Here is a 24,003-nt window from a genome sequence, read left to right as displayed (position 1 = left end):
CAGAGAGCAACGCTATTCATCAGAGGGCAGACACTCAAGCTGGCAGACGGCGTCCTGCCTGTAAATTTGATGCAATCTCGCAAAGCGATGCATGGAGAGGAAAAAAACTAACAAAAAAAAACCAAAAAAAAAACATACACTTGGAATCGTTCTTATTGACAAAATCATTTTACACCTTCCGCGCAAGAAAGCACGAGATCACGCTAGGCCATTCGGAACATATTCCAATCTACTTGAAATGCAACATTTTTGGCTCGTGTGGGTGCTCTCCAAACATTCGCACACGTCACCATCCTCTGTAGATTTCTTTTCTTCAGCTCTAAACCTTTGGTGGGAAGTCTTTTATTTATGTCGATGGCGGGCCGTGCATTTGTACCTGAGCCCTTAAATCAGGTGTGGGCAAACTGCGGCCTGGGGGCCACATGCGGCCCGTTAAACGTTTCAATCCGGCCCGCCGAACTTGGGAAAAAAAAAAATTAAATGAACAAAACTTGTTCATGTTTTATTTTCTAAATACTGTGCTTTTTCAAAGACATGTATGTTGATGTAATGCTTTTGTTCGCCTTCATTTCAAATTAAATGTACTCTGGCCACGAGGTTGATGATAACCACACACCACCTCAGCCCATGAAAAATTGAATTTGTAAAGTCAAGGTCACGTGAGAGCCACTTACCGGTCCACACGCAGCCGTACAGTTCCACTCGGAGGCAGACGCTCATGACCCGGTCGGCCAGCGGGTAGAAGCGCACCATGCGGGCCACTATGGGCGGGCCCAGGTCCTTCAGAACGACGTCGTAGGTGTTCTCGTTTCCGGACACCACCTGGGAAGGAACAAGCAGCAATATTCGCTCACACGCACATGACATTACATGCACACGACCTTCTGTAGTCTATAATAGGTGTGGGAAAACTACGGCCCAGAGGCCACATGTGGCCCGTTAAACGTTTTAATCCGGCCCGCTGAACTTGAAAAAAAAAATCAAATGAATAATGTTTTATTTTCTAAATTGTGGTTTTTCAAAGACATAAATTGTTGCAATACTTTTGTTCACTTTCATTTCAAATTAAATTTTTTTTTTTTTTCTCCGATGAGGTGAGGTGACAAAAAACACTCCATCCATCTGCTCCTGGTCCGGCCCCTCTGTCAAATTTCAGAACCCACTGTGGCCTGCCAATCAAAAAGTTTGCCCACCCCTGTTCTACAGCGATCTACAAAACATTCCGCACGCAGTCTTCGCCCCCCTTGTGCCCTCTCAAGTCTGGGACTTGCTATTCAAGCCGTGTTATGATCTTAATCGTAGAAAAGCTCAAACGAAACGCCTTGAACGTGCCAACTGATTTTCAAGTCAAGGCCTGAGGCAAAATTTTGCAGTTGCAGCATTTGTGCAAAGATTGACACTGGCGGGCGGTCTCGGGAGTTTGCTGAGGCAAGCTTCAGAATAACGCTGGGCTCCTGAAAACGTTGTTGCCGCCGGTCGAATTCCCATCGCAACGCACACACGCTCGGCCCAGAGCTGATCGTGAAAGAAAATATTGCTCAGGGAGGGAACAACGGCTGCTCTCAGCGCAGGTGTGTCATTGTACTGAGCGGAAAAAGCCCCACTGGGCTCTTTTGTTACATCACAGCACGGCTTATCGTCCAAAACTCATAAGAGAGGAATCCCAAATAAAAAAAGATCAATAACAAGTCGTGCCAACACGAACACTTAACGAACACGCTTCAATTACCTCCTGGCCCCAGCGGTCCTTCCAGGTGATCCATTTCACGCCGTCTCGAGAGTAGCGCAGGCGATAACTGCGGGCAAACTCCTGGCCGTGCCCGTCGGCGTGGCGACCCTGCGTGCCCACCAGGGCCAGGAAGTGCAGCTTGCGAAGGTCCACCTGCAGGAGAACCAGGAAAGAGTTAAGCGTAGCTGAGCTGAGATTAAAGATGGAGGGAAAACAGACGGCCTGGCTCAGGTTCTTGGCAAGCTTGAATGAGTGGGAACGCTCGTGACGTTTAAAAGTATGTCCGCTTGATTATTATTGACTGGATATCGAATTGGGAATTCTGCTAATAGACGAGAATGGATGATTATTTTACTCCTGTGCATCCACAGCTTAATTTCCTTCAAGATGTACAAATGTCCTGGCTCAACTGTAAAAAAAATTAAAAAAAATAAATAAATAAAATAAATAAAAAAAAAAAAAATAAAAAAATCAACCAAGGCCCACAAAGCTTGGCCCATCCTTGCTATTTAATGGTTATAAAAAGTCTACACACCCCTGTTCAAATGACAGGTTTTTGTGAAATTTAAAAAAGAAAAAAAAAAAAAAAAAAAAAGAAAAAAGGGAAAAAGATCCTATAACCAATACAAGTCATCTTAAAAAAACTTCAATCTTTTAGAGAGCGCCACTAAAAATAAATTTGAGTCAGCAGACATCTTGCATCCTTTGAAGTGGCTCTGATAAAAAAAAACAAAAAACGATCAAATGTTTATTTAGGCTTTTGGCCATTGTCTTTCTTACTTTACTTTTGTTGCTTAGTTACATTCTGAGTAACACCCAAATAAGGTTCTGATGCTCTAGTAGGCTCTTCTTGTCGTTTTGGCGTGAGCGATAATCCGCAGGCAGCCGAGCATTCGAATCAAGATATGTTGACTTTTAAATACCCAGAGTAGAAGCTTATAGACTTTCGGTCTCACGCGGCGTAACACTGTACATGCTTCAAAAGGTTCGCGTGGGTACTTTCCCAGAAAGTTGCGGTCACATTGGATTACACGAGTTGGACCGTACATCCTTGAAGGTAAAGCGAGTGCGATTGTAAATCAAAGTCAGCCGGAGGCGTGGCGCTGACCTGAAGGTATTCCGATCCATCGGGGAAGACGGCACCCGCGGGGCACCAAGCTCCGTCCCCTTCTCCGGTGCTCAACCTGAAGATGGACACACGTGTCATTTACACCAGCGGTGGAATCTCGATTGTTCCCACGACAGTGCTCGCGGCACGCGCAGGTGAAGCCGAGAGTTTGCGAGAAAACAAAGCGGGCCGTAATGGATTCCGCAGCGAGTGGACGCCCACATATAAAGCCGCAATGTTTTCTGCAAACACACTCATGCTGGGAAAATGTAAAAAAAATCTGGAGAAGAAATGAGGTGAGCGGCACTCTGCGTTTGACCGGCCCCTCCTTGGACCACCGCACGCACGAGAACTTACGACGCGACTTTTCCTCCGAGGACGCCCGGCGCGTTGCTCAGACCATCAAAAAGCAAATTCATGACATGGATGGCGTCACGCAGACGGTGCTTGCAGCTCCCTTTAGAGGGTGAGCTCATGCAGCAGGAAACAGCCGGATGATTTCACACACATTAGAGGGCCCCGATGGAAAGATGAGCAGGGCTGGGCGTCAACATTGCGTTCAAGCGTTCCACAGTTTTTGTTTCCAGGGGTGGCAATCGCAGAAGATAAAGATAATGTCAAGATATCGCGATAAAGTCATAATAATCAATGCATCATCACTGAAGAAATACAGTGTGATAAAAAGGAGACAATAAAACAAGCTGATAATCCAAACATGTCGCTGTCAAGAAAAAAAAACGCGAGTCGCCAAATATGGACACTTTTTTTTTTTTTTTTTTTAAATATCTGAAAGAAGGGAAAATGGTAAAAAAGAATGGTAATATTAAAAATGGAAAAAAAAACACTAAAATGAAAAATAAAAAAATAACATCAATAAAAACATTGATAGTTTAAAACAATACATGTAGTAAAACCTAACCGTGACAAGACAAAATTGTGGAATTGTACAAATTTTGTGAATTTTTTAAAAATTATATTTTATATTTTTTTATTATTATTTATTAATTTTTTTTATTAATAGCCAGCAACATATAAAGGATATTGTTGATAGTGATGTAGTTTTTTTTAATTTATTTCTATCACTTAAATCTTTTTTTATTATTTTTCTTATTTCATTTCACTAGTACAGTGCTAATTTTGTGAACTCTGCCTGCGACATATCTAAGATAATGGCACATTCCCGTTAAAAATCTTGCATCTGCTCACTTAACATCCAAAACAAGGAAAAAAAAACAAATCAATAAAACAACAAAACAATAATAAATTGAATCTCATTTTATCTGGAAAAAAAACTCAAGACTTTTCGACAGTGGCAATCCAAAACTGACAGCGGTTTGCACATCAGCAGTTCTGTGTTCCGATCCTGAATTTATGTTTGTACGTTGACAGCAGCTTGCCGTGTGTTTAAAAATTCTGTTTTCCGAATCAAAATGTGTCGACAGTGTGGCCAAACTAAAACTCACTGTAAAACATTTTTTTCTTATGGTTTCTCAATATCGCAACGGGAGTGTCAGGAACACACGTTTTATTTTGTCCAAGCCCAATTGCCTCCCATTATTAAAGTCCAACACGCACGCACACACTTTCATGGAGCGCCATTGCTGCAATCATATCCACATTAATCAGCCCCTCCGACGACCTCCAATCTCCTTTTCAAATGATTCCTCGCGTGCTTTTAAACGGGCCATCCCTCCTCGCTTGTTTGCTTTGCCGTCCGTCCGCCGCTCCGTCCATCTCGGAGATCCCCCCCCAACCCACGTCTCCTTTAGAGCGCCGCGGCTAATAATCATTTCCACATGGTTGGACTCTCTGCCAAATGCGTTCTCGCCCACACACACACTCGCTGCATCGCTCCTACGCGTGGTTATTAAAGCGCCTTGCAGGGCCTAACCTGCTCTCACCGCCTCCCCTGCCAGACAGATAAGTAGCTAATGACATTGCAAACACACACTCCGTCATATTCTGTCACAATAAGCGGTGGACAAATTGCTTTAGGATGGGGAGGGGGGGGGGGGCAAACATGATCTTGTTTCATTGCAATAAAAACATTCGGAGAAGCGGAGCAGACTTGCCAATGATCGAATTGAAACACTTGACGCATCATTAAGCAGAAATAAACAGCCAAGGTTGCATGTTGCCATCTGAAATGTGCTGGTGGGTGGAAAAGTCAATATGAGGTAAAAAAAATAAAAAGATTTTATATATATATATATATATATATATATATATATATATATATATATATATATATATATATATATATATATAAAATCTTTTTATATATATATATATATATATATATATATATATATATAATTTAAAAAAAATATATATATATATATATACATATATATATATATACATATATATATATATATATATATATAATTAAAAAATATATATATATATATAATTTTTTTAAAATTATATATATATAATTTTTTTAAAATTATATATATATAATTTTTTAAAAATTATATATATATATATATATATATATATATATATATATATATATAAATAAGCAAATAAATCTATCAATAAATATTTTTTGTAATTCAGATTTTTTATTTCAGTCACTGAACCATATTAACCATATTATTATTATTATTATTATTCAGACTTTTCCCTGGCAACTATGTCTTCATTTCTCCCTTCTTTTTTTTTTTTTTTTTTTTAATCCACGCATCCTTACATTCTCCCTTCTATTCCTCAAATCTGCTTTTCTATCTTCCTCCCACATGAGATCTATTTCTTTTTTTTCCTTCTTTCTCGCCCAGGTTTACCCTTCCTTCCTTCCTCTTTTCCCTCATTTTGAATTCTGCCTTGGTTTAGCTCAAAACGACTTTTCTCCTTTCCTTCAGGACCCATCCATTGCCGAATTCAACCATTTATGACTCAAATAAATCAATTTACATTATTCACAAATACGTGGAAACAAATCCGTCCGTTTAAAATCTTTTGGCCCACGCTGTACAGAAAAAAGCAGCCAACATGAATAATTGAGTGGCTCAACTCACTGACCTCGCATGTTTGGCCTCGGTGGAGTCGGACCAGGCGCTGGAGGCGGTGATGTCAGAGTCTAGGATGCTGCCATCCTCCATCCCCAGGGCGTAACGACACTGAGCGGCTACAGACGCAGACAGGAAGGCGACGGAGATAAAAAGAAAAGAAGAAAAAAAAGACAAAGAAAAGGGAGAGAGACGAGCCATGAGCCACATTGGTATCAGCGAAGAGCTTAAGTGGAGCATCAGTCGGCATCATTGGTCACGGCGTGTTGCCTTCTTCTAAACCTTGCCATAAATTTGCTTGTAACTTGCCCCATTCTGGTCGCATTGAAGGGGAAAAAAAAAAACATATTCCCGTTAAACATGCGCAAATTGCATCACTTATTCCTGCCATTGATGATGTAAAACCTCGGCAACTTACAACCACACCTGCAGTATTTGTTGGCGCGTGCTCTGTCTTGTTGACTCGTCACATGGGGTCACCAACGCAATATTGCCTTTGAACCAAAACAACACCAGTCTTAAAAAAAATGCAAACTTGTATGTCCAAATTCTATGAAGATTTTTCACAGTCCGCAGCGTATGCTAAAAATAACACTTGACACAGCTCGCAATGGTATCGATTTACTTTTAAGGGCGGCGCAGTCTGAGAAGTCGATAATGTGTGTGTATTGGGGGGGGCGCATGGGAATGCGCCACCCACGGGGTGCTTTTCTCAAAACTATTTCCATAATAAAACGTCTTCTCATAATGCTCGAAGAATAAAGACAATCCAGGGGCAAAAATGTTTTTCTCCACTTTTTAAAAAAAAAAAAAAAAAAAAAAATGTGACTATGATTCCTCGATTATAGTGGGACATGAGGACAAGGACCACCCCCAAAAATCTATTTTTTAATCAATTTATTTCAATTTATTTTTTATTATATATAATTTATATTATATATGAAATCAATAAGAAATTGCTTGATGGGCTGGTTTTAGTGCGTTTAATAAAAGACAACTTTGAAGAAAAACTTTGTACATCCCTGCTTCAGATGCTAACTGAGCACGTAAACTTGTGCCTTGAGATGCGACTAACCCGACTCACGAGTTTTTAATATGAGCTACTGATATTCTTTATCCTCTGCGTAGAACGCCTTATATTAGTGCTGATTAATGCAGGGGTGGGCAAACCTTTGGATTGATGGGTCACAATGGGTCTTTGAAAAACCACAGTATTTAGAAAATTTAAACAGGGTTATTCATTACATTTTTTTTCCCAAATTCGGCGGGCCGGATTAAAACGTTTAACGGGCCGCATGTGGCCCCCGGGCCGTAGTTTGCCCACACCTGGATTAATGCCATTTCCATTTATTTGAACACTTAATTGTTCACGATAACTTGCTGATATGGATACATATATTTGCAGTAAATTCTGAATCCCCCGCAGCACACCTCAAGCTCACTGGATTATAGGTGACGTGTCCCATCCGAGACGACACCCTTCACATTCCACCTTTTGCGCGACCCGGCGCGGCTCCTGTTACCGAGAAGGATTTGCGACACAGGGAACAAAAGGAGCGACAGAAACCACGGCGCCAGCGGTAGAAAGACAAGCGAGCGCTCTCGGGTGCCAGCTTCGACTCGGTTCCGGCGGCAGACATTATCAAACGATCCAGATGGAGCGGGATTAAAAAGACGAGGGGGCTGTCTGCTCCGAGGGGTGGAGGCGATAAAGTAGAGAAGGGCACTGACAGGACAGGAAGGAGGAGCAGGGGGAGCGAGCTCTGGCACCGAGTCACCCCGTTGGAATTTGGAGCCGAGTGGCAAACGTTTAAAAAGACCGTAGGGTGGATCATATGCGCGCATACACACCCATTAAACATATGCCCACGACATTAAATCATCCTTCTCGCACGGACACTAAGCAACGGTCTCAACTTCCCTCGGCACATTTTATAACTTCAACTTCTTTTTACCATTGTTGTTATTAGGTCAAATTAAATCAATATTTGGAGCGCTTTAACTCACTCAAAAAGTCATTCTGGGGCAAAAAGTGTTTCACAAAAGTCATGGGTGTGACCCATAAAAATCGCCTCAGTAAGTTTAAGGCCCCGGTACCCACAAGGATTTCTCAAATCTTTCAAGGGTGTTTTATCGATGACGGATCCCGCACATAAATTTCAGCCATTTAACAGTTTTTGGTTGTTTTGTGTGTGAGTGACTCTAAATTCCATTTTCCTGTCGTGGCCGTGTGTCCTCATACTACATACGTTGTATACTTTCCAGTTGTAAATCCAAAAGCGCTCGGAACAAACAAGCCGTGTAATGACATTTGGTGAAACCATCGTTGCGATTTGCAAGAAAAGTGCTGTTTAAGTCGCAGCTCGCGTTTGCCGCCGCAGTCAGATATTAAACTGTTACACCTGGTTGCCCCGAAACTCTTGTATAGTTTGACTGACACTTCATAATGTGTATTAGCAGTCTTGGGGAGCGAGGGGAGGGAACAATTTCACTCTCCGGTCACACTCGACTGGCTGGCAGACAAGAAGAGAACACGCCGCAGAGCCGCTTGATAACGCAACGGGAGTGAGACTCACTGATTTGACGATGTGAGGAGAATATTGGAAGGGAGGAAGTATGGAGGTACGAGGGGTTGAATGACTAATGATTTCTTTGAGGTAACTACTGTATAACTTGATCTCAGTTGAGTAAAAGTAGGTGCAGCGCTAGCTAATCTTAGCTTGGCGCCAAGGACTAGCTTCAACAGATTAGCGCAGCAACAATAAAAACTAAATAAATAAAAACGTAACTAACTACTATCCTATTTGTTGTAATTAGTCAAAGTCCCCCATAGGCTTCTCTTTAACAAACCGTTTGGCCTTCATTTTGTGCTGGATAGCCTAGCATAGCATCGTAGCCAGAATGGCAAAAATTAAAGCACATAAGTAGCACGAGCGGTTGAATGGAAGTTGTAAAGCAAGACACTCGTCACGATAGGAGTCATCTCTTCACCTCACAAGTCCCGTGGTTCCGCTGGTATGAATAATTTAAGACTAGCTAATCAAGCTAACCGCTATGCTAATCCAAAACGAGCTCATTTGATACTATCTGACCCACGCAGATGTGTTAAGATCACGTCGCCTTGCTAGCTGCTTTTGTTGGTTAATTGAACAACAGGACAAACTAACGAGAAGAGTAGGGACGGACAGGACAAAAAACAAAATCATATTCTCACGAATGGTGAGCGAATGAAGAAGGGTATCTGTTAGTTGAGGAGTGATCGCATGTTGGCGTCGACTGGAATCGTTGTCAAAGACGCCATCTTGACAAAATGCAAGATTAGCTTTAATGCTACACAAGGATCACGCCAAGTCCTCCGATAACTTGTTCAATTGATGCTGCTGTTTTGGTTAGCAACAGCGATCAAATGGGCACCGCAGTTAATCCGTTAAAGGTCCCCCCCCCCCCATTTCAAAAAACAGTGCCTAGTGTGTTTTAAAGGTGCCGTACCTGCGTCGAATTGCCACTCGTGCTCTTCCGCGGAAGACACTTGCACCACCATCACCACCACAACCAGGGCGGTGACCACAGAGGGAGGAGTCAGCCGCCCGGCTGGCCCCGCCATGACTGCAGCAGCACGCCTAGCCGGTTACCTGTCCGCAGACGCACCGCTGACCACAGGCATTCCTGGAAAAAAAAAATAAGGAGGAAACATCAGAAACTTTTGGACCCAAATCAGGGAACAAGGAGTCGCTCCACAAGGGTGCATTGCTTTTTCTTTGGCAGCATTTATAATGATGCCACCACAGAAACCCGAACCCTGGCTAAAGACCTGACATCCAAACCCAAATCCATGAAACCTAACACCCTAACTGTGCTCAATAAATGTCATTGTAATAAATAGTGTATTAAAGTGTAATAAAACAAAAAATAAAATGCAAAGTGTACTCTAGCCATACTTTTGTCCCACCCTGTATAAGCGCAAAATTTGACATTTTTACGACTGAATCAAATGTTAAAATAAGAGTTCGTTTTTCATCCAGGATCAAATTATGTTTCACGGTCTTTTGATAATTCTCTTTGTACGACATCAGTTTCTTTGAGCCCAAAAAGTCGAAACAAAGAGCGAGCACAAATCCCAATGTGCCAAAAGCCACTTTGAGGCGCTAATTTGTTCGTCGGGGCTTGGCAGCGGCCTGCTGGGTGACAATGATGCTTTGTCGCCTTTCGAGAAGAGTTCCAGCGCTTATCGAGGAAGCGACAATTAACACGACATTAATCTGTCGGCTCTTTTCTCCTCAGGGCTTGAGCGGCCCGGTGTTTCTCCAAATTGCTGATTTGAAACTGGCTTTCACTTAATTGGGCGGGTTGATCCAGCTATATATATACACACGACGAAGAAAATTGGAGAGATTAAAAAAAAAAAAAAAAAAAAGGTAAAAAAAGAATGGACCAGCTAAACCTCGAAATTCTGTGACTTTAACAAGAGTCGTTGGAAGCATAAAACTAGTGATAGACCGATATGCTTTTTCAGAGGAGATACCGATTATTAGAAGTCATGGAGGCCGATAACCAATATTCATTGGTTGGAAAAAGGGGGTAAAAATGGCGTCAAATTTAAAAAAAATAAAAACTCCAAAACTTGACTTCGTATAAAATGCCTTTAAGCGCGTGTTTATTAACTCATTTCTATTTGTCGTGAGTACGAGACTGACATTTATACAAATTCCGGCAAAGTCTGTTGCCTTACTTTTCTTCTGCTCGTGGGTGAAAAAGCAAACAGGCAGCTTAGAGCTGATTGGCTGCACAAGGAACCAAACAGGTGGTCCTGTGGGCGGGCCAATCTGTTTCTGCAGGCGAGGTCACAAGCACAGCAAAGAGAATGAGACGTGTACTGTAGCGAGCCAAAATAAACCAGCTTTTAATTATCGGCCTTGAAAGTTTAAAAAAAAACAAAAAAAAAAGAAACGCTGATGTTGCAAAATGCCCAAAATAATCGGAGCAGCCAATAATCGGTCCATCACGACATAAAACCATCCCAAAATTTTATTTCATCTCACTTTAGACTTTTTGTCAGACAATAACAACGCGACATTGCCAACGTGACATGACAGCTGACAGCTCGCATATTTTCCTCGTGAAACGTGCGCGACGAAGGAGTCCAGCGGTGTCGCGAGGGGAGGGAGGGAAGACGATAAGTGCAAGTCTGAAGTGGGAACGACAGCTGGGAGCGCAAGAGAGGCCAGCCTATTCTCCCCCGGCCGGAGCCTCGGCGACTTCAACTTCAACTCCTCGAGTCGACCGAGCCGGCCGACAGCTGACGCGCAGCTGTAGCGGCCGCAGGACGAGGAGTGGGAGGCGTGGAGGGTGAAGGCACGGAAACCGATTGGTGATTTATGTGAAGGCCTTGGCCACATGATTCTTATGCTAATTCTTTAAACTGTTTTGCAGGAATTTATAGAGATGAGTATTTTAGCGTTTAGGTCTAAAATGAAATGACAGCTTGTTCGGAGGAACTTTTGAGGGTGACTCAGCAGCATGGCGCAGTTTGGAGTTTTTCTTCAAAGCAATAAACAGACAGTGCCAACAGGTCAGATTGGGTTAGATAAAACACAATTTGTATTCAAGTGCTGTGGTTGACCTGCTTGTTTTATTTCACAGTCATCGAGTGTTACGTTTAGCAAACACGGACCAAAACAGTCAAAGTGGAATTCTTGTACATTGAAAGGGGGGGGGGGGCTTCAATATGCTGTCGTAAAAAGCGCAGAGTCGCCACTGATCAGGTGTCACTCGTCATCAGCAAACGTGGCCAACGGCTATGTTTTGGGTTTTTTTTGCCCTCAAAGTATCCGAGCACAGATGAGTGAGAGGACGACATCACAAACACGGAGTAAAGGGGGGGAGAGGAGAAAAAAAAAAATTGTCAGACAAATGTTTTGGCGAGCAGCAACAAAAGTGTCGGCGGCCATCCGAGACCATGTTTTGTCGGCCGAGTCAAGTGTTGCTGAACAGCTGTGGTTAGCAGCGCTGGGAGAAAAGTAACGCTGTGCTCTGACGTTTTGTCTTGGCGCTGCTCTAATGAATGCACATGTGAGCAGCTGCTGGAAACTCCCACAAAAAAAAAATAAAATGAGGGTTGGATGAGCCTTTTGCATCATTGAGGATTTGCTCCGAGTGGCAAAAGCACGGGCAGCTGTCTTGTGGAGTGGCAGCGAACTTGCAACCAGTGATCAGTTCAACAGGAGATCCAAACGGGAGTAGATTTGTTTGGTTCATAAAGCATCCACTAATTGCCGTTTTCAACATCATTCCCTTAAGAGGGACTGAGGAGCTCAGGTGGCACTTTGAGTTACCGCTCAGATGTACAATATGGCGTGTGCGTTTCAGTACTAAGCAAACATGGAACCGTTTTTTTTTTTTTTTTTTTTGGTCATCAATTTATCTAGATAAACTACAAGCCATAGCACAGGGGTGGGCAAACTTTTTGATTGGCGGGCCACAATGGGTTCTAAAATGTGACAGAAGGGCCCGGACCAGGAGCAGCCAGTAATTGTTTGTTCAACAATTTATTTTTAAAATGGGAGGATTGGCAACATATAAATGGCAATATCTCATATCTCAATGTTAAAAGTGAAGAAAGTTGACGAACACGATTTGCCCTTCGCGGGCCGCATAAAAAGAGTTCGGGGACCAGATCTGGGCCCCCGGGCCTTGGGTTTGACACCGTTGCTCGACAGTGTGAGTCCAGTGTCTTAATACATACAACAAAGCTAAATTAAATGTTCAAAAATGGTCTAAAAACGGGCAAAGGGCTGGAATGGAAAGAGAGTAAAGTGAAGCAAAGGGCGGAGTCTTGCGTCACCAGAGGTCAAACCTCTTTTCAAGGTTGCTTCGACGGAACCAGAAGGGGGAAAAACAAACCATAAATCGGATTGAACTGAACTACAGAGTGCTAAAGCGAAGGCACCGCGTTGGATTCAAAGCTTCCTCGATACGGAAAGCCATTTTCAATGAATCACATTTAATTTGCAACTTTCCCTCTTGTGTTCGCTCACTTACTAGACATCAAATTAAAAAAAATAAAGGATGCCTTTACTTTTTGAGAAATTTAATGGTACTAATTTTTACAATGACTCAAACTGACATAAAAGTGTGAAAGCAGCTTTTCATGTAGCGTCTCATTTGTGAAGAGGCCTATTAAGTAAAAAGCTACTGAAGGCTGCGCCGACAGCCTCCGAGTTTCTGCTGGTTCGCAACCACAAATGCTTTGAAGGATCGTTCTCGGAATCAAGTTGTCAAAAAGAATGAATGGAGGTTGGAGAGAAGGTTTTGGTGAAACAAGGAAAGCTTGCACGGGCGCTCGTCGCAAACTTTTCGTTTATCATCTACTGAGCGGTATGCGAGGTATGCGCTCAAAAAACAAGGGAGGTAAAAGGTACGTGTTTAGGGGGGTGGGGGGGGTGAGTCACAGTGCTTTCTTTATCTAGGCACATCTGTAGCACATTTAAACAAGTAATCTATCCAATAACACAAATTTCATGTCAGCCATTCCAAGACAAAAAAAAAAAAACATCATCATCTGCTATTAATACAAATTTGGGCTGAATGTTGAGCGCCCAATATCAACTTGGAAGTTCAGCGCTTAGCTAAGGGCACCTTGGCAGTGTTTTTGGAAGTAAACTGGCCCCACTCCAACGCACGGGCCCCAGTTTCCATTTTCTTTATCAAAACCAACAACATGAATGAAAATGAAAGGCAAATTGTCTCTTCGTGGCCTGTTTTGGTTTCCTTTCATTGCTTGGGCTCCAAACATTTCCATGTCGCAGTGGGGTGCAAGTGTACTGATTTTTTTTTTTTTATTTTATTTTATTTTTTTTTTTTTTTTTACACGAGATCCCACAAATATCTTTAAAAAAAATAAATAAATTAAAAAAATTTTTTTTATAAATCAACATGTCTGCCTACTAGTATGAATTGTAATAATAATAATAATAATAATAATACTACACAAGCAGAGCTGGGCAGTCCGTCCCGGCGGACAAATTAAAAAAAAAAAAAAAGATGAGACTAAGCAAGACCGGAAGTGGATATTAGTTCGGCCCATTAATCGTCCCTCGTGCGTGAAATCAGGTTAAAGTATTTTTTGTGTTTAAAGTGGTCCACACGGTTTCACAATAAACGGTGTGCTGTTCTGTTCGACAGTTACTCCATCTAGGATTGGAGCGGGCATGAGTATAGAATACAAATAAACGGGGCCAACAATTTTTATGAAAAAGGCCGGGGTGTACCCAGGTCTCGGCTGGAGTCGGGGGACTGACCGGCAAAAAAGGGTCAAGTGCCCACCCAGCACTGTACATGAGTTTACAGCCCGCCACATTCATGTTGTAGTACCAAAAATGACCTGTGAGAGGCAGCACTTAAATACAAAGAAGAAAATGCAAGAGTAGAAGAAAAGGAAGAATCTAGTTCAAATCTTGTTGCATTGACAAACTCTTACTCGATGAAAGACTCAACATGACCAGTTGCTTTTCTGTTTAACGTCACAATCACAGAACACGTCCAAAAAGATTTAGGATGATGAAGTTCAAACAGGGCTTCGACTGTTTTCTGAGCAGGTCAAAATCACTCTTCACACACCCACGACAACACGATACATTTTTCAGAGACATCCAATATTCGCACCGTGGCTGACTTTGAAGTGCTTAAAATCAACAATCCTGATTGTTCGCATGAGCTCACGCTGCCAATAGAGGCCGGCGTCAACGTCACGTCCTCTGCTCAAGTTGACTAATGGCCACAGAGGACATCAGGAGTGCTAAAATCTTGGTTTTGGACTTCCTTTCGACGCGCAGTAGCTGCTTGGCGTGTGCACAAAAACGTGCTGGAGGGAAGGAAGTATGAATTACTCCTCCATTCCTCGCAGCTCTTTTAGAGGACGAGGAGGGGAGGGCAACCCATGGCTCGAGGTCATTTAGTGTATTATTTATTTATTTATTTTTGTGTGACTCACAGACAAAATGAGGAAAGTGTGAGTCCACCAACAAGGGCATTTTGAAGTGGCCATGCAAGTTTGCCTGCTGTGTCTGTTGAATTATTAATGGATCATGTGTTCTTTAAATCAGTATTCAGGAATATTTGAGTTTAACCTTTGCTTGGTCTGACACGACCAAATTCGTCAAATAGTACATTCGCAAAGCCTTGGAATAAACAATGGCCCATGTCTACAACTGGATAATGTCTGAGAATATTCACATTAGCACTTATGCTAGCGCTAACAACTCGGAATATGAACGACGCAAATTGCTGAGCTTCTAAAAAAAAATCCAGTCAATTAAATCTGTTTTCGAATACTTAAATTCACCTAATGTAGTCAAACTTTGAAGGCAAAGAGGTGTAACTATAAGTTTATGCGCGAATAAAGTTCTGTTCACAACTCTGAATATTAACTTTAGCACTAATGCTACTAGTGAGATGGGCAAAGAACAAAAGTGAACTAAATCTGCATTGGAAAAGTTCATTTATCTGTCGCAGTCATGGATTCAATTTTTACATCTTCAAGGAAGAGTGAGTCAAGGCTCTTTACAAAACTATGAAAATTAGCATTAGCATTAGCAGTAACGTTAGCGCTCAAGCTAGTGCAGACAAAAAAATGTCCAAGCGGGTCCACCAATATTACAGCCAACTAAAATAACGGATTCAGTCTTGCCATTGAGATCCTTTTCTCATTCCTACTACAGCATAGGTGTCAAACTCTGGCCCGCGGGCTAAATTTGGCCCGCAAGGCGACCAAATGACTACTATGCCATTTTACATTCTTAATAATAGTAACATTCAACATGATTGTCAAGTCAAGTCAATTTTATTTGTATAGCCCTTAATCACAGACGGTCTCAAAGGGCTTTACATAGCCACAATCGACATCCCCGATCTTAACCCCCAGGAGGGCAAGGAAAAACTCACAAAACCTCATTAGGGGAAAAGTGAGAAACCTTGAGAAGGGACCACAGATGGGGGAATCCCCCTTCCAGGATGACCAGGCTGCAATGGATGCCAACTGGGCAACAATGATAATAGTAATTTCAAAAACTAAACATTGTATTGCATTAATAAAACCACTTATAATAAGAAATTTCAATTCAAAAAATAATAAAATAATTAAATGCCGGCCCGCGGCTTTGTTCAAGTTTTATGGTTCTGCCCACTGTATTTGAGTTTGACACCCCTGTACGACAGAAAAGCAAAGCTGAGTGAGCCAACATTGGTCAGCATTGGTCATCAAATTCTACATGAGCGTGTCACACCAATTCTTCTATACAAGGAAGCGTAAGTCACCGCAGTGGTATGTGGCACGGCTCGGAGTTGTGAGGAGGGTGGGCGGGATGTTGGACGAGAGCGGAATCACGAGTTCTTAAGCGGCATCGTGACCGAGGAGCAAGACAATGAAAGGAAGCAGTTCACCTCAAAGGAGAAATAAAGCGGAGAAGGTGGTGATGCAAGGTGGAAGAAAGCACGCTAAGGGGAACATTTCCTGGAATGATTTGTGAGACATTAAGACAGCCTTGCTGCTTACACACACACAAAAAAAAAAAAAGCACAGGCCCCCTCTGAGCACACAAGCCGCTTAATAATTGCACAAATTCACAAGGTCTTAGTGGCGGAGATCTATGAGTCGAGCAGTGGAGAAATGAAGGCAATAAGAGTGGGAGTTTGCCGGAGCGAAACGCCACAAAACTGCAATCAATGAGGACTCGCAGTTCCACTCACGGCTCCTCAATGTCAGCCTGGCAGGCTAGGGGGGGGGGCACATGGTGGGGGGAACAAATGGTGACTGATGACCGAGGCTCGGGCTGCCAGACCTAGACTGGCTTCATCAGCGGCAGTCGCATTCGCTACAAGGTGAAAGAAAACATCGCGACCAGCTGGAGGCCAAAAGCACATTTTCCATTATGACTCCCCTCCATAAAAAATAAAAAATAAATAAATAAAAACCATAAATTCATATAACTTAGTGTTTGTGACAATCTTTGGCAGAGGATACGATCTATAACTCACACAGTTCAAGTTAAAACGAGAACGTCTGCCAAGGTTGAACGAGGAAGTTGTTTGCTTGTCTGTCAACAGGTCGCGCACCGGTTCACCGAAAGAAAACGACAGGAACCAACCACTAACTGGCCTGAGGAGGAGGAGGGAGGGGCATCGTGACTCATGATTCTCACGATGTCAATCATTCACACAGGACTGCGAGGAAAAAAAAAAAAAAAAAAAAAAAAAAAAGCGACAATATAGCGATCACCGCAAAGCTCGTTATCCCGATGAGCGCACACTCAATGACAGTCTAGTGCCAATTTGAATGTGAATGAGCGTTTCCGGCATTTAGACGGGACCGTTTCTGTTGGTTCTCTCCAAAATGATGACGTTAGAAGACAACACGCTGTTGTATAAACAAGCCATCAAAGCATCATTGAATTCAAAAGTGCCGCAATTCCAGCAACAAAAAAAATTGCTGGACGGGAGACATTAGGCCGGGAATGATGGGGGTCTATCATTTGCATTCTGGGTGTCAAACATTCCCGTCAGGAAAAAAAAAAAAAAAAAAAATGAAGAAATAAATCTCTCTCTATATAGCAGATCAGTGCATGTGGCGCATGCAGAAGACGCCAACCTCTTCGTCGACCACTTCACCCAACACCCACAAGGCGATGCAAATATCACTGTGCTACCACTGCAGCTCTGCTTACCTTCTAGCTTTGACATGATAGTGGCTTCAAAGTACTTTGTGATGTTGATTTGTTTCAACACTTTCAATTCCTTCTTTTTAACTTTGTTGATAACCCGAAAGACAATCGCGAGACAGCCGCGAGTGCAATGACCGACACACGCTTCGATCACACCTGCTGATAGGCGATTCTTGTTGCAGCGTCACAAGTTTTAAAATGATCATTAAAAGGCAGATGTTTTTATTTAACACCGCCACATTCGTTAGCCTATCTCGGATATTTCCCATTCAGTATTAGCATTAAGCTACCCGACTTCAACGCAAAGTTACGTCGTTGTTTTAAATACACAAAGTATAATTCTCTTTGTTCTGCCCAGCAATGAGACCCCAAAAAATAAATAATTTTCAGCCCGATGAAATGAAATTGGATAGTTCCTACGGCACGCCTTGTTGAGCTCTCACGGCACACTTGTTTGGGAATCACTGTTGCAAAGGCTGAAGGTGTTTTGAGGCGAATCCAAAATCCACCTCAGCAGCGTATTTGTGTGTGCGTGTGCGTGCGCACGTTTGTGTGTGTGTGTGTGTGTGTGTGTGTGGGGGTGGACAAGTTTGGACTGAAAACGCCGAGCTGGAAATGTTTTGGTTCTCACACAAACAGACAGACGAGTCAAGTCGGGACATGCCAAGTGACAGTCGAGCCACGTTCTTCACTTTCTCCTCTCGCTTGTTTTGTACAAATCGGGCGGGAATGAGAGGAGTGGCGCCTTACTTTTTTTGTGCAGACACGGCCAGTCGATAAAAAGCTCGTCCAAGTGCTCAATACAAAGCCATCGCGCTTGTGCGCTTTCATTTCGACACGCCTCGCGCGGTGAGCGCTCCATTAATTTAATCACGGCGTTTCGGAAACCAACACATATCAGGTGTTGCGCAACGCGCCGTGACTAGTTACCATGACAACGTTTTTTTTTGTTTTTTTTACCTGGCCCGATAGGGCTTCAATTGTCGATGCCGTTTGTGAGCGTGGACCTCACGATAGATTTGTTTGTTTATTTTCAGTGGGAGATGTTGTGTGTTAGTTTGGAAAATCTGAGCGTGGGCAATTTGATGTTGGTCTCTCGCGCTTCAGACGGGCCATAGATCGTATTGATCGGACAACGGCATTAAATATAAAACATTTTTTTTTTGCCAAATGTTGACTGAGGTGTAACTAAACAGCAAGCGCAACAGCTTCATTATTTGGCAAAATTACGAACATTTACACCGATCGGAATACTATTTCTCTATTTGGGTAAAATGAGGAAATTGCAACTTTCTTATAATAAAAAAAAATATTCATGTCATTCCATTTCATTTTCGTATTTTTTTTTTCTTTTCAGGACTGACTCGTTGATAAAAATTAACCTAACTAACAAAGAAATGGATTCTTGGAAAAAAAATGAAAGCTTTTTCTTAGAACAAATTAAATTAAAGCATTTTTTTCATAATTGTGACTTGATCCTGTTAATACATTTGCTAAAAAAAAATGACTTCTCGTGAAATTATATACTAATTTTTGGTCATTTCTGTCATATTCTTGGAATATAAAGACTGATAGAAATTACAACTTTTCCTCATTATATTACGATTTGTTTCTCGCAATATAGCAAAATGTACGGTGATTTTATCCGACTATTTTCGGTTTTGTGCTCATGTTAAAGCAATGAAGTGTTCCTTTGCGCCATCCTGTGGCACATTGATGTCTAGCAACTAGCTCACACGTAAGGAAATTTGAATGTAAAATTTGTGCAAATAATTATATTTATTATATTTTCACTATTTGAGCCAGAGCTCCGCCCCCATCTGCCATGAACAGCTTGGATTTATTGCTATTTTTTAAATTATTTTTTTATTTTTTAGATACTAAATACAGCAACTTAAATCTCACAAAACCGCAACACGGTCTTGAGATATTACCCAATGATTACCTTTTGCCCACTCGGGCTTCCCTAATCCCTTTGAAGTGTTTTTAATTTGTATCACGCTTCAGTATCACCGCTCAATGTTGCTTTAATTCATTAAACATTTCTGGTTTTAATTTTCTACTGCCAAGACCTAATTCAACTGGGAGACGTCCGTGACCTTTGCTTCTACCCGATAATGAGAAATCCGCCAGTGTTAAAACTCCTAATGAGGCATGAGCAAATATGCGCTCACATTAACACATCAGCGTCAGGTCAGAGTTTGCGGATGCCTCGCTTAGACTTTGGCACAGAATTCCCAGAATTCAATTTGCACCGCCTTGCCGGCACCGAGCAGAAGCATGTGACGGACCAACGCGACTCAATCGTCCTGAGGAGCGGCGAGAACGAGCGACAGCAACCAAGCGGAGAGACTTAGCGGACGAGAGCAGCAGCTGTGCAGGAGGGCCGACATGATTCAAAAAGCACAGGAGGGGGTGATGGAAAGATGAACTGAACAGGAACCAGTTTGGTGGAGCTCGGCCGTCTGAGTCACAGTGACAAAACAATAATGAGGTACACGAAAACAGATAATCAGGCCAATTCTTTTATGTGAGGTATTAAAATATACATTTATTTTCTCATTCACTACCAGCCGAGTTAAAAAAAAAGAAAAAATTAAAAAAAAGGACCTTTGACGTCTTTAGCCGTCAATGGCAGTCAATGAGTTAAAGTAATACATTGTAAAAAATATATATATAAATCAATTTCTGACGATGATATAAACGATGACATCACGACGTTCTTACGTCAATATGGAGCCTCGCAATTCCGATTCAATTGTTGACACGACGCTTGTTTGGATTGAAAAAAGGAATATACCATTCGGATGTGGGTATTCAGATCAAATCTATTTTTAGATCAACATTTTATACATCAATTCAAACCGTGCATAGCAGTACACTATTTTCCTCTCGAAAAACAGTCAGAATTTAGATAAATGTCGCCCCATCAATTTTGGTCTGAGACAAAGTGCCGCCAGAAGTGCAGTAGCGATGTTGCCAGCAAAAACAACACACTTGAGTAAGCCTGGTTTATTAAGCGATTAGTTAGTGTAATTAAGTCATTTTTTTAGCACCCTTAATTAAAGATAAAACAATGTATCGCTGTCGTCAGAAGCGACAGTTGTTTGTTTGCCGCACGGGTTGATGAGCGTGGTGGGGGCGGGCTTGTGGGGGGGTGCTTGCAGCCTTGTGGGACGCGCGTGCTTACTTGTTTCGCTAGCTTGTGTGTTTAATATCAACGTAATGCGACTGAGACAATTAGCATTTTGACTTGCATCAACAGCAATTTATTTATTTATTTTTTTAAATTTTTTTATCCATCTGCGGGGCCCATCGTGGCCCGGTCCAAAGTGGCGGGCGGTGATGTAAACCATAAATAATTGCTGCCGCAGTTAGCTTGACTTTTTCCTTGCCAACAGTCTACACGTAAATAAGAGACTACTCGAGGCAGGAAAAAAATATTTTTTAGTTTTTGAAATGACATACTCAAATTACCCGAGGACCAGTTCACTTAAAAAAAAAAAAAAAAATAAAAAAAAAAAAATCGGTGCGCGGGTCCCCCGCTTGATGGCCTTCCTTCATATTAGAAAAACTCACAGGAACATAAAGAAATTTCCTCGAAAAAAAAAACAAAACAAAAAACGTGAGCGTAGCCTGAAGCGCTAAGCTTGTGCTGCGAACTGACACCTCAATCACAGTCTTCCCTTCTAAAGAGACTTCAATTACACAGCTCAGGACAGGCCCCTCATGCTAATGCGAGCCCCCTCTCTAGTCCCACCCGCGGGCATGAAGACACATCGGCCAACTCACAGTTGAGAGGGAAAATACAACGTGGCTTCTTCAACTTTGATGCAGAGCACGACTTCGCTCCGCGTTCCAACTCTTCTCCAGTCGCGACATTGCCAGAAGACTTTGGTGATTGATACCCTCGTTAGTGGGCTCACGGAGTGGTCTGTATGCATGTGAGAGGTCTTGAGCAGATGATCGAGTATTCACCCCGCCCCCCCCCCGCCCCACAAAAAAAAAAAAAAAATAAGAATGATAAAGAATATGTACAAAGAGATGGAAAAGTTAATCTAAATCTAAATCTAGAAACAGAAATGACTTAAAATCAATTAAACCATCGAAAATTAGACCAACACCGTGTCCAACCCGGAATGAGCATAATAAATGAATTAACAGATTTGGACTGTTTCAGTTTCACATTAGGATCAGAGAACCCCAGAATAGTTCAGTGTTTTGTTCTTGGAAATTCTTGATTTTGCACGAGCAAGTTATTCTTTTTGTTTTTTTGCCACAGGGCAGCACATTTTGCTCCATCATATCGCGATGGCACCCCGCAAAAACAAAGAAGAAATGCAGAAACCTGCAGAAAACGTCAAAGAGGGCACATGAAAAGAGGGAATGAAGGTCGTCTCAGGACTCGTTTTGACAGAAAAACTCAACTAAAAAAAAAAAAAAAGAAAAAAAAAAATCCTAAAGACGACATGAAAGCGGATTTTATAGTCGCCCGATCGAGCTTAAGGTGAAAATGCAAGTTAAATTCATTGCTGGTGTTACGTCAGCAAGACTGGTAGGATTCACGCCTGCTTCTTTGTACCTCAAATATGAGTTAATTGGTAAAATCTAAACATTTTTGGCCATCTCAGGGGGCGGCCATTTTGCCACTTTCAGACGACTGAAAATTACATCACAGTCGCTCAGGGCTCAGAGAACGACCAATCACGGCTCAGCTTCAGTAAACGAGGTGAGCCGTGATCGGTGGCTTCCTGAGCAACTGTGATGTCATTTTCAGCCGACGGAAAGTGACAAAATGGCCGACCCGGGAGATGGACAAAAACAGGTGGACTTTACTGATCGATAATAAATCAGAATCGAATGTTTTAGCGAAGGCACATAAAACTTATTTCAAAGATTTTTGACTTCCCCTTCAAACTGGATAATCTTTTGAGATAAATTTTAAAATGACCTGAAATTTGTTGCGCTTGCCCTGGGAGGGGCAAAACCAGGACAAAAATATACCCATTATCTGGACCACGCCTTTGTCTTTCTTTACTGGAAGAGTCCCGACACATTTTTTCTAACAATATCAATACTCAGACTCAATCCCTCAAATAATCCCAGAAATGTCATGGTTTTCATCTGCGGGTTTGCGACTGGCAGAGCGCAACATCATCTTGTTCATATCAAATTTGTGGGGTCTAAGTTTTCCCTTCTGCGGGGCCCCGAGTGAAAAATCGAGGCAGCGTGCCAAAATATGATCGGAGACAAATGACAAATTCTTTGAAGTCAAGCTCAGAAGCCAAAATCTAACTTTCCCCGGCACGCACACGCGAGCGACGTCAACGCTATCTCATCACAGCGTCCCCTGACGTGACTGAGGGGGAGGCGGAGGGGAGCTGTCTGATAAAACGAGAAGCCTGATGGAAGATCACAGGAGATGGTTTAGTGGAGGCGGAGGTTTTGATTATGAATGAATCTCACAGCGCTGCTTGAAAAGGGAGATATCGGTCTCATCAGTCCAGAGGTTAGATGGCAGGAGAAAGAAAAGTATCAGCTGACTTCAGGTACACGCTGAAGTCTCCATCACAAAGACATCTCATCGTCACCGAGTGGGAATTGATCCCACGTGACCAGCACAAAGTCCGGGAAGTGATCGGAACATCTTTCGTACCGTCCGATGAAAAACCTCGTACGGCAAAGTTCTGACGTTGTATTGGAGTGCAATTGCGCATGCACTTTGAACTGTTCAAGACGCCCGAGCAATTCATGAAAATGTCGTGTTACCTTTAATTTAATTTGTCATTAAATCTGTTCCAGTACCTGCAAAAACACATTTATTTTTTGTTTGTATTTATTGTATGTATTTAAAATAAAAACATTAAGGCAAACATAAATTGAAATGAATTTTGGCCTGTTTTACTGCCACTGCCCCCCCCCTTCTTCCCCGAGACGGTAAAGGTGGCAATGAGCACGCTGTGGCTGTTGCTGTAAAGCAGTGCTTCTCAATTATTTTCTGTTAAGCCCCCCCTAGAAAGACGAAAACAATTCACGCCCCCCCTCCACCCACTCTTCGCTGCAACTATAGAGTTGCTAAAGTTAATACTCGCAGCGCACAATGGGCAATGAGAGCGCTACTGCCAACTATTGGAGTGGATGTGCAATTACACTTGTAGTACAGCAGGAAAAAAACAAATAAAAAAATCATGTTCCGCTGTGTCACATTATTTCTTCTATGTGTACGTCGTTATGATGTGAATTGTCCTCCGCCTTGACGACCACATCACCTTTGAAAAAGAGACCCCCGGCCTCAGCTGTTTTTAATTAAAAGGTTTTGATCGATTTTTCCGGAGGCGTCGAAGTCAGCCTAATCCTGTGCTGCTCCATTTCATTTCATGGATTCTCAAATCAAACAATGTAAAGCATCATACCATGTGATTCACATTGCCCACCTGGCAT

General features: G+C 42.3%; 1 protein-coding gene across 7 annotated transcripts in view; it reads right to left on the bottom strand.

Annotated features, from left to right (window-relative positions):
* The window catches only part of ddr1 (discoidin domain receptor tyrosine kinase 1), a 48,219-nt gene that overhangs the window by 18,738 nt on the left and 5,478 nt on the right, over nt 1–24,003 (bottom strand). For 6 of the 7 annotated variants that reach the window (XM_088306035.1, XM_088306038.1, XM_088306041.1 and 3 more), the window contains exons 2-6: nt 9,338–9,514; nt 5,862–5,967; nt 2,838–2,913; nt 1,730–1,882; nt 675–822 (exon numbers count right to left, since the gene is read on the bottom strand). In XM_088306035.1, coding sequence (XP_088162161.1) covers nt 675–822; nt 1,730–1,882; nt 2,838–2,913; nt 5,862–5,967; nt 9,338–9,452 — 598 coding nt within the window. In that variant the 5' untranslated portion in view covers nt 9,453–9,514. Of the gene's footprint in view, nt 1–674; nt 823–1,729; nt 1,883–2,837; nt 2,914–5,861; nt 5,968–9,337; nt 9,515–10,577; nt 10,678–24,003 lie in introns of all 7 variants that reach the window. The other variant, XM_088306036.1, reaches the window with a different exon arrangement.

The sequence above is a fragment of the Idiotropiscis lumnitzeri genome, chromosome 10, assembly GCF_059441095.1.
Source record: "Idiotropiscis lumnitzeri isolate Australia: NSW breed Sydney's pygmy pipehorse chromosome 10, RoL_Ilum_1.0, whole genome shotgun sequence".
Lineage (NCBI taxonomy): Eukaryota > Metazoa > Chordata > Actinopteri > Syngnathiformes > Syngnathidae > Idiotropiscis > Idiotropiscis lumnitzeri.
This window is presented reverse-complemented; position numbering and strand designations above follow the sequence as displayed.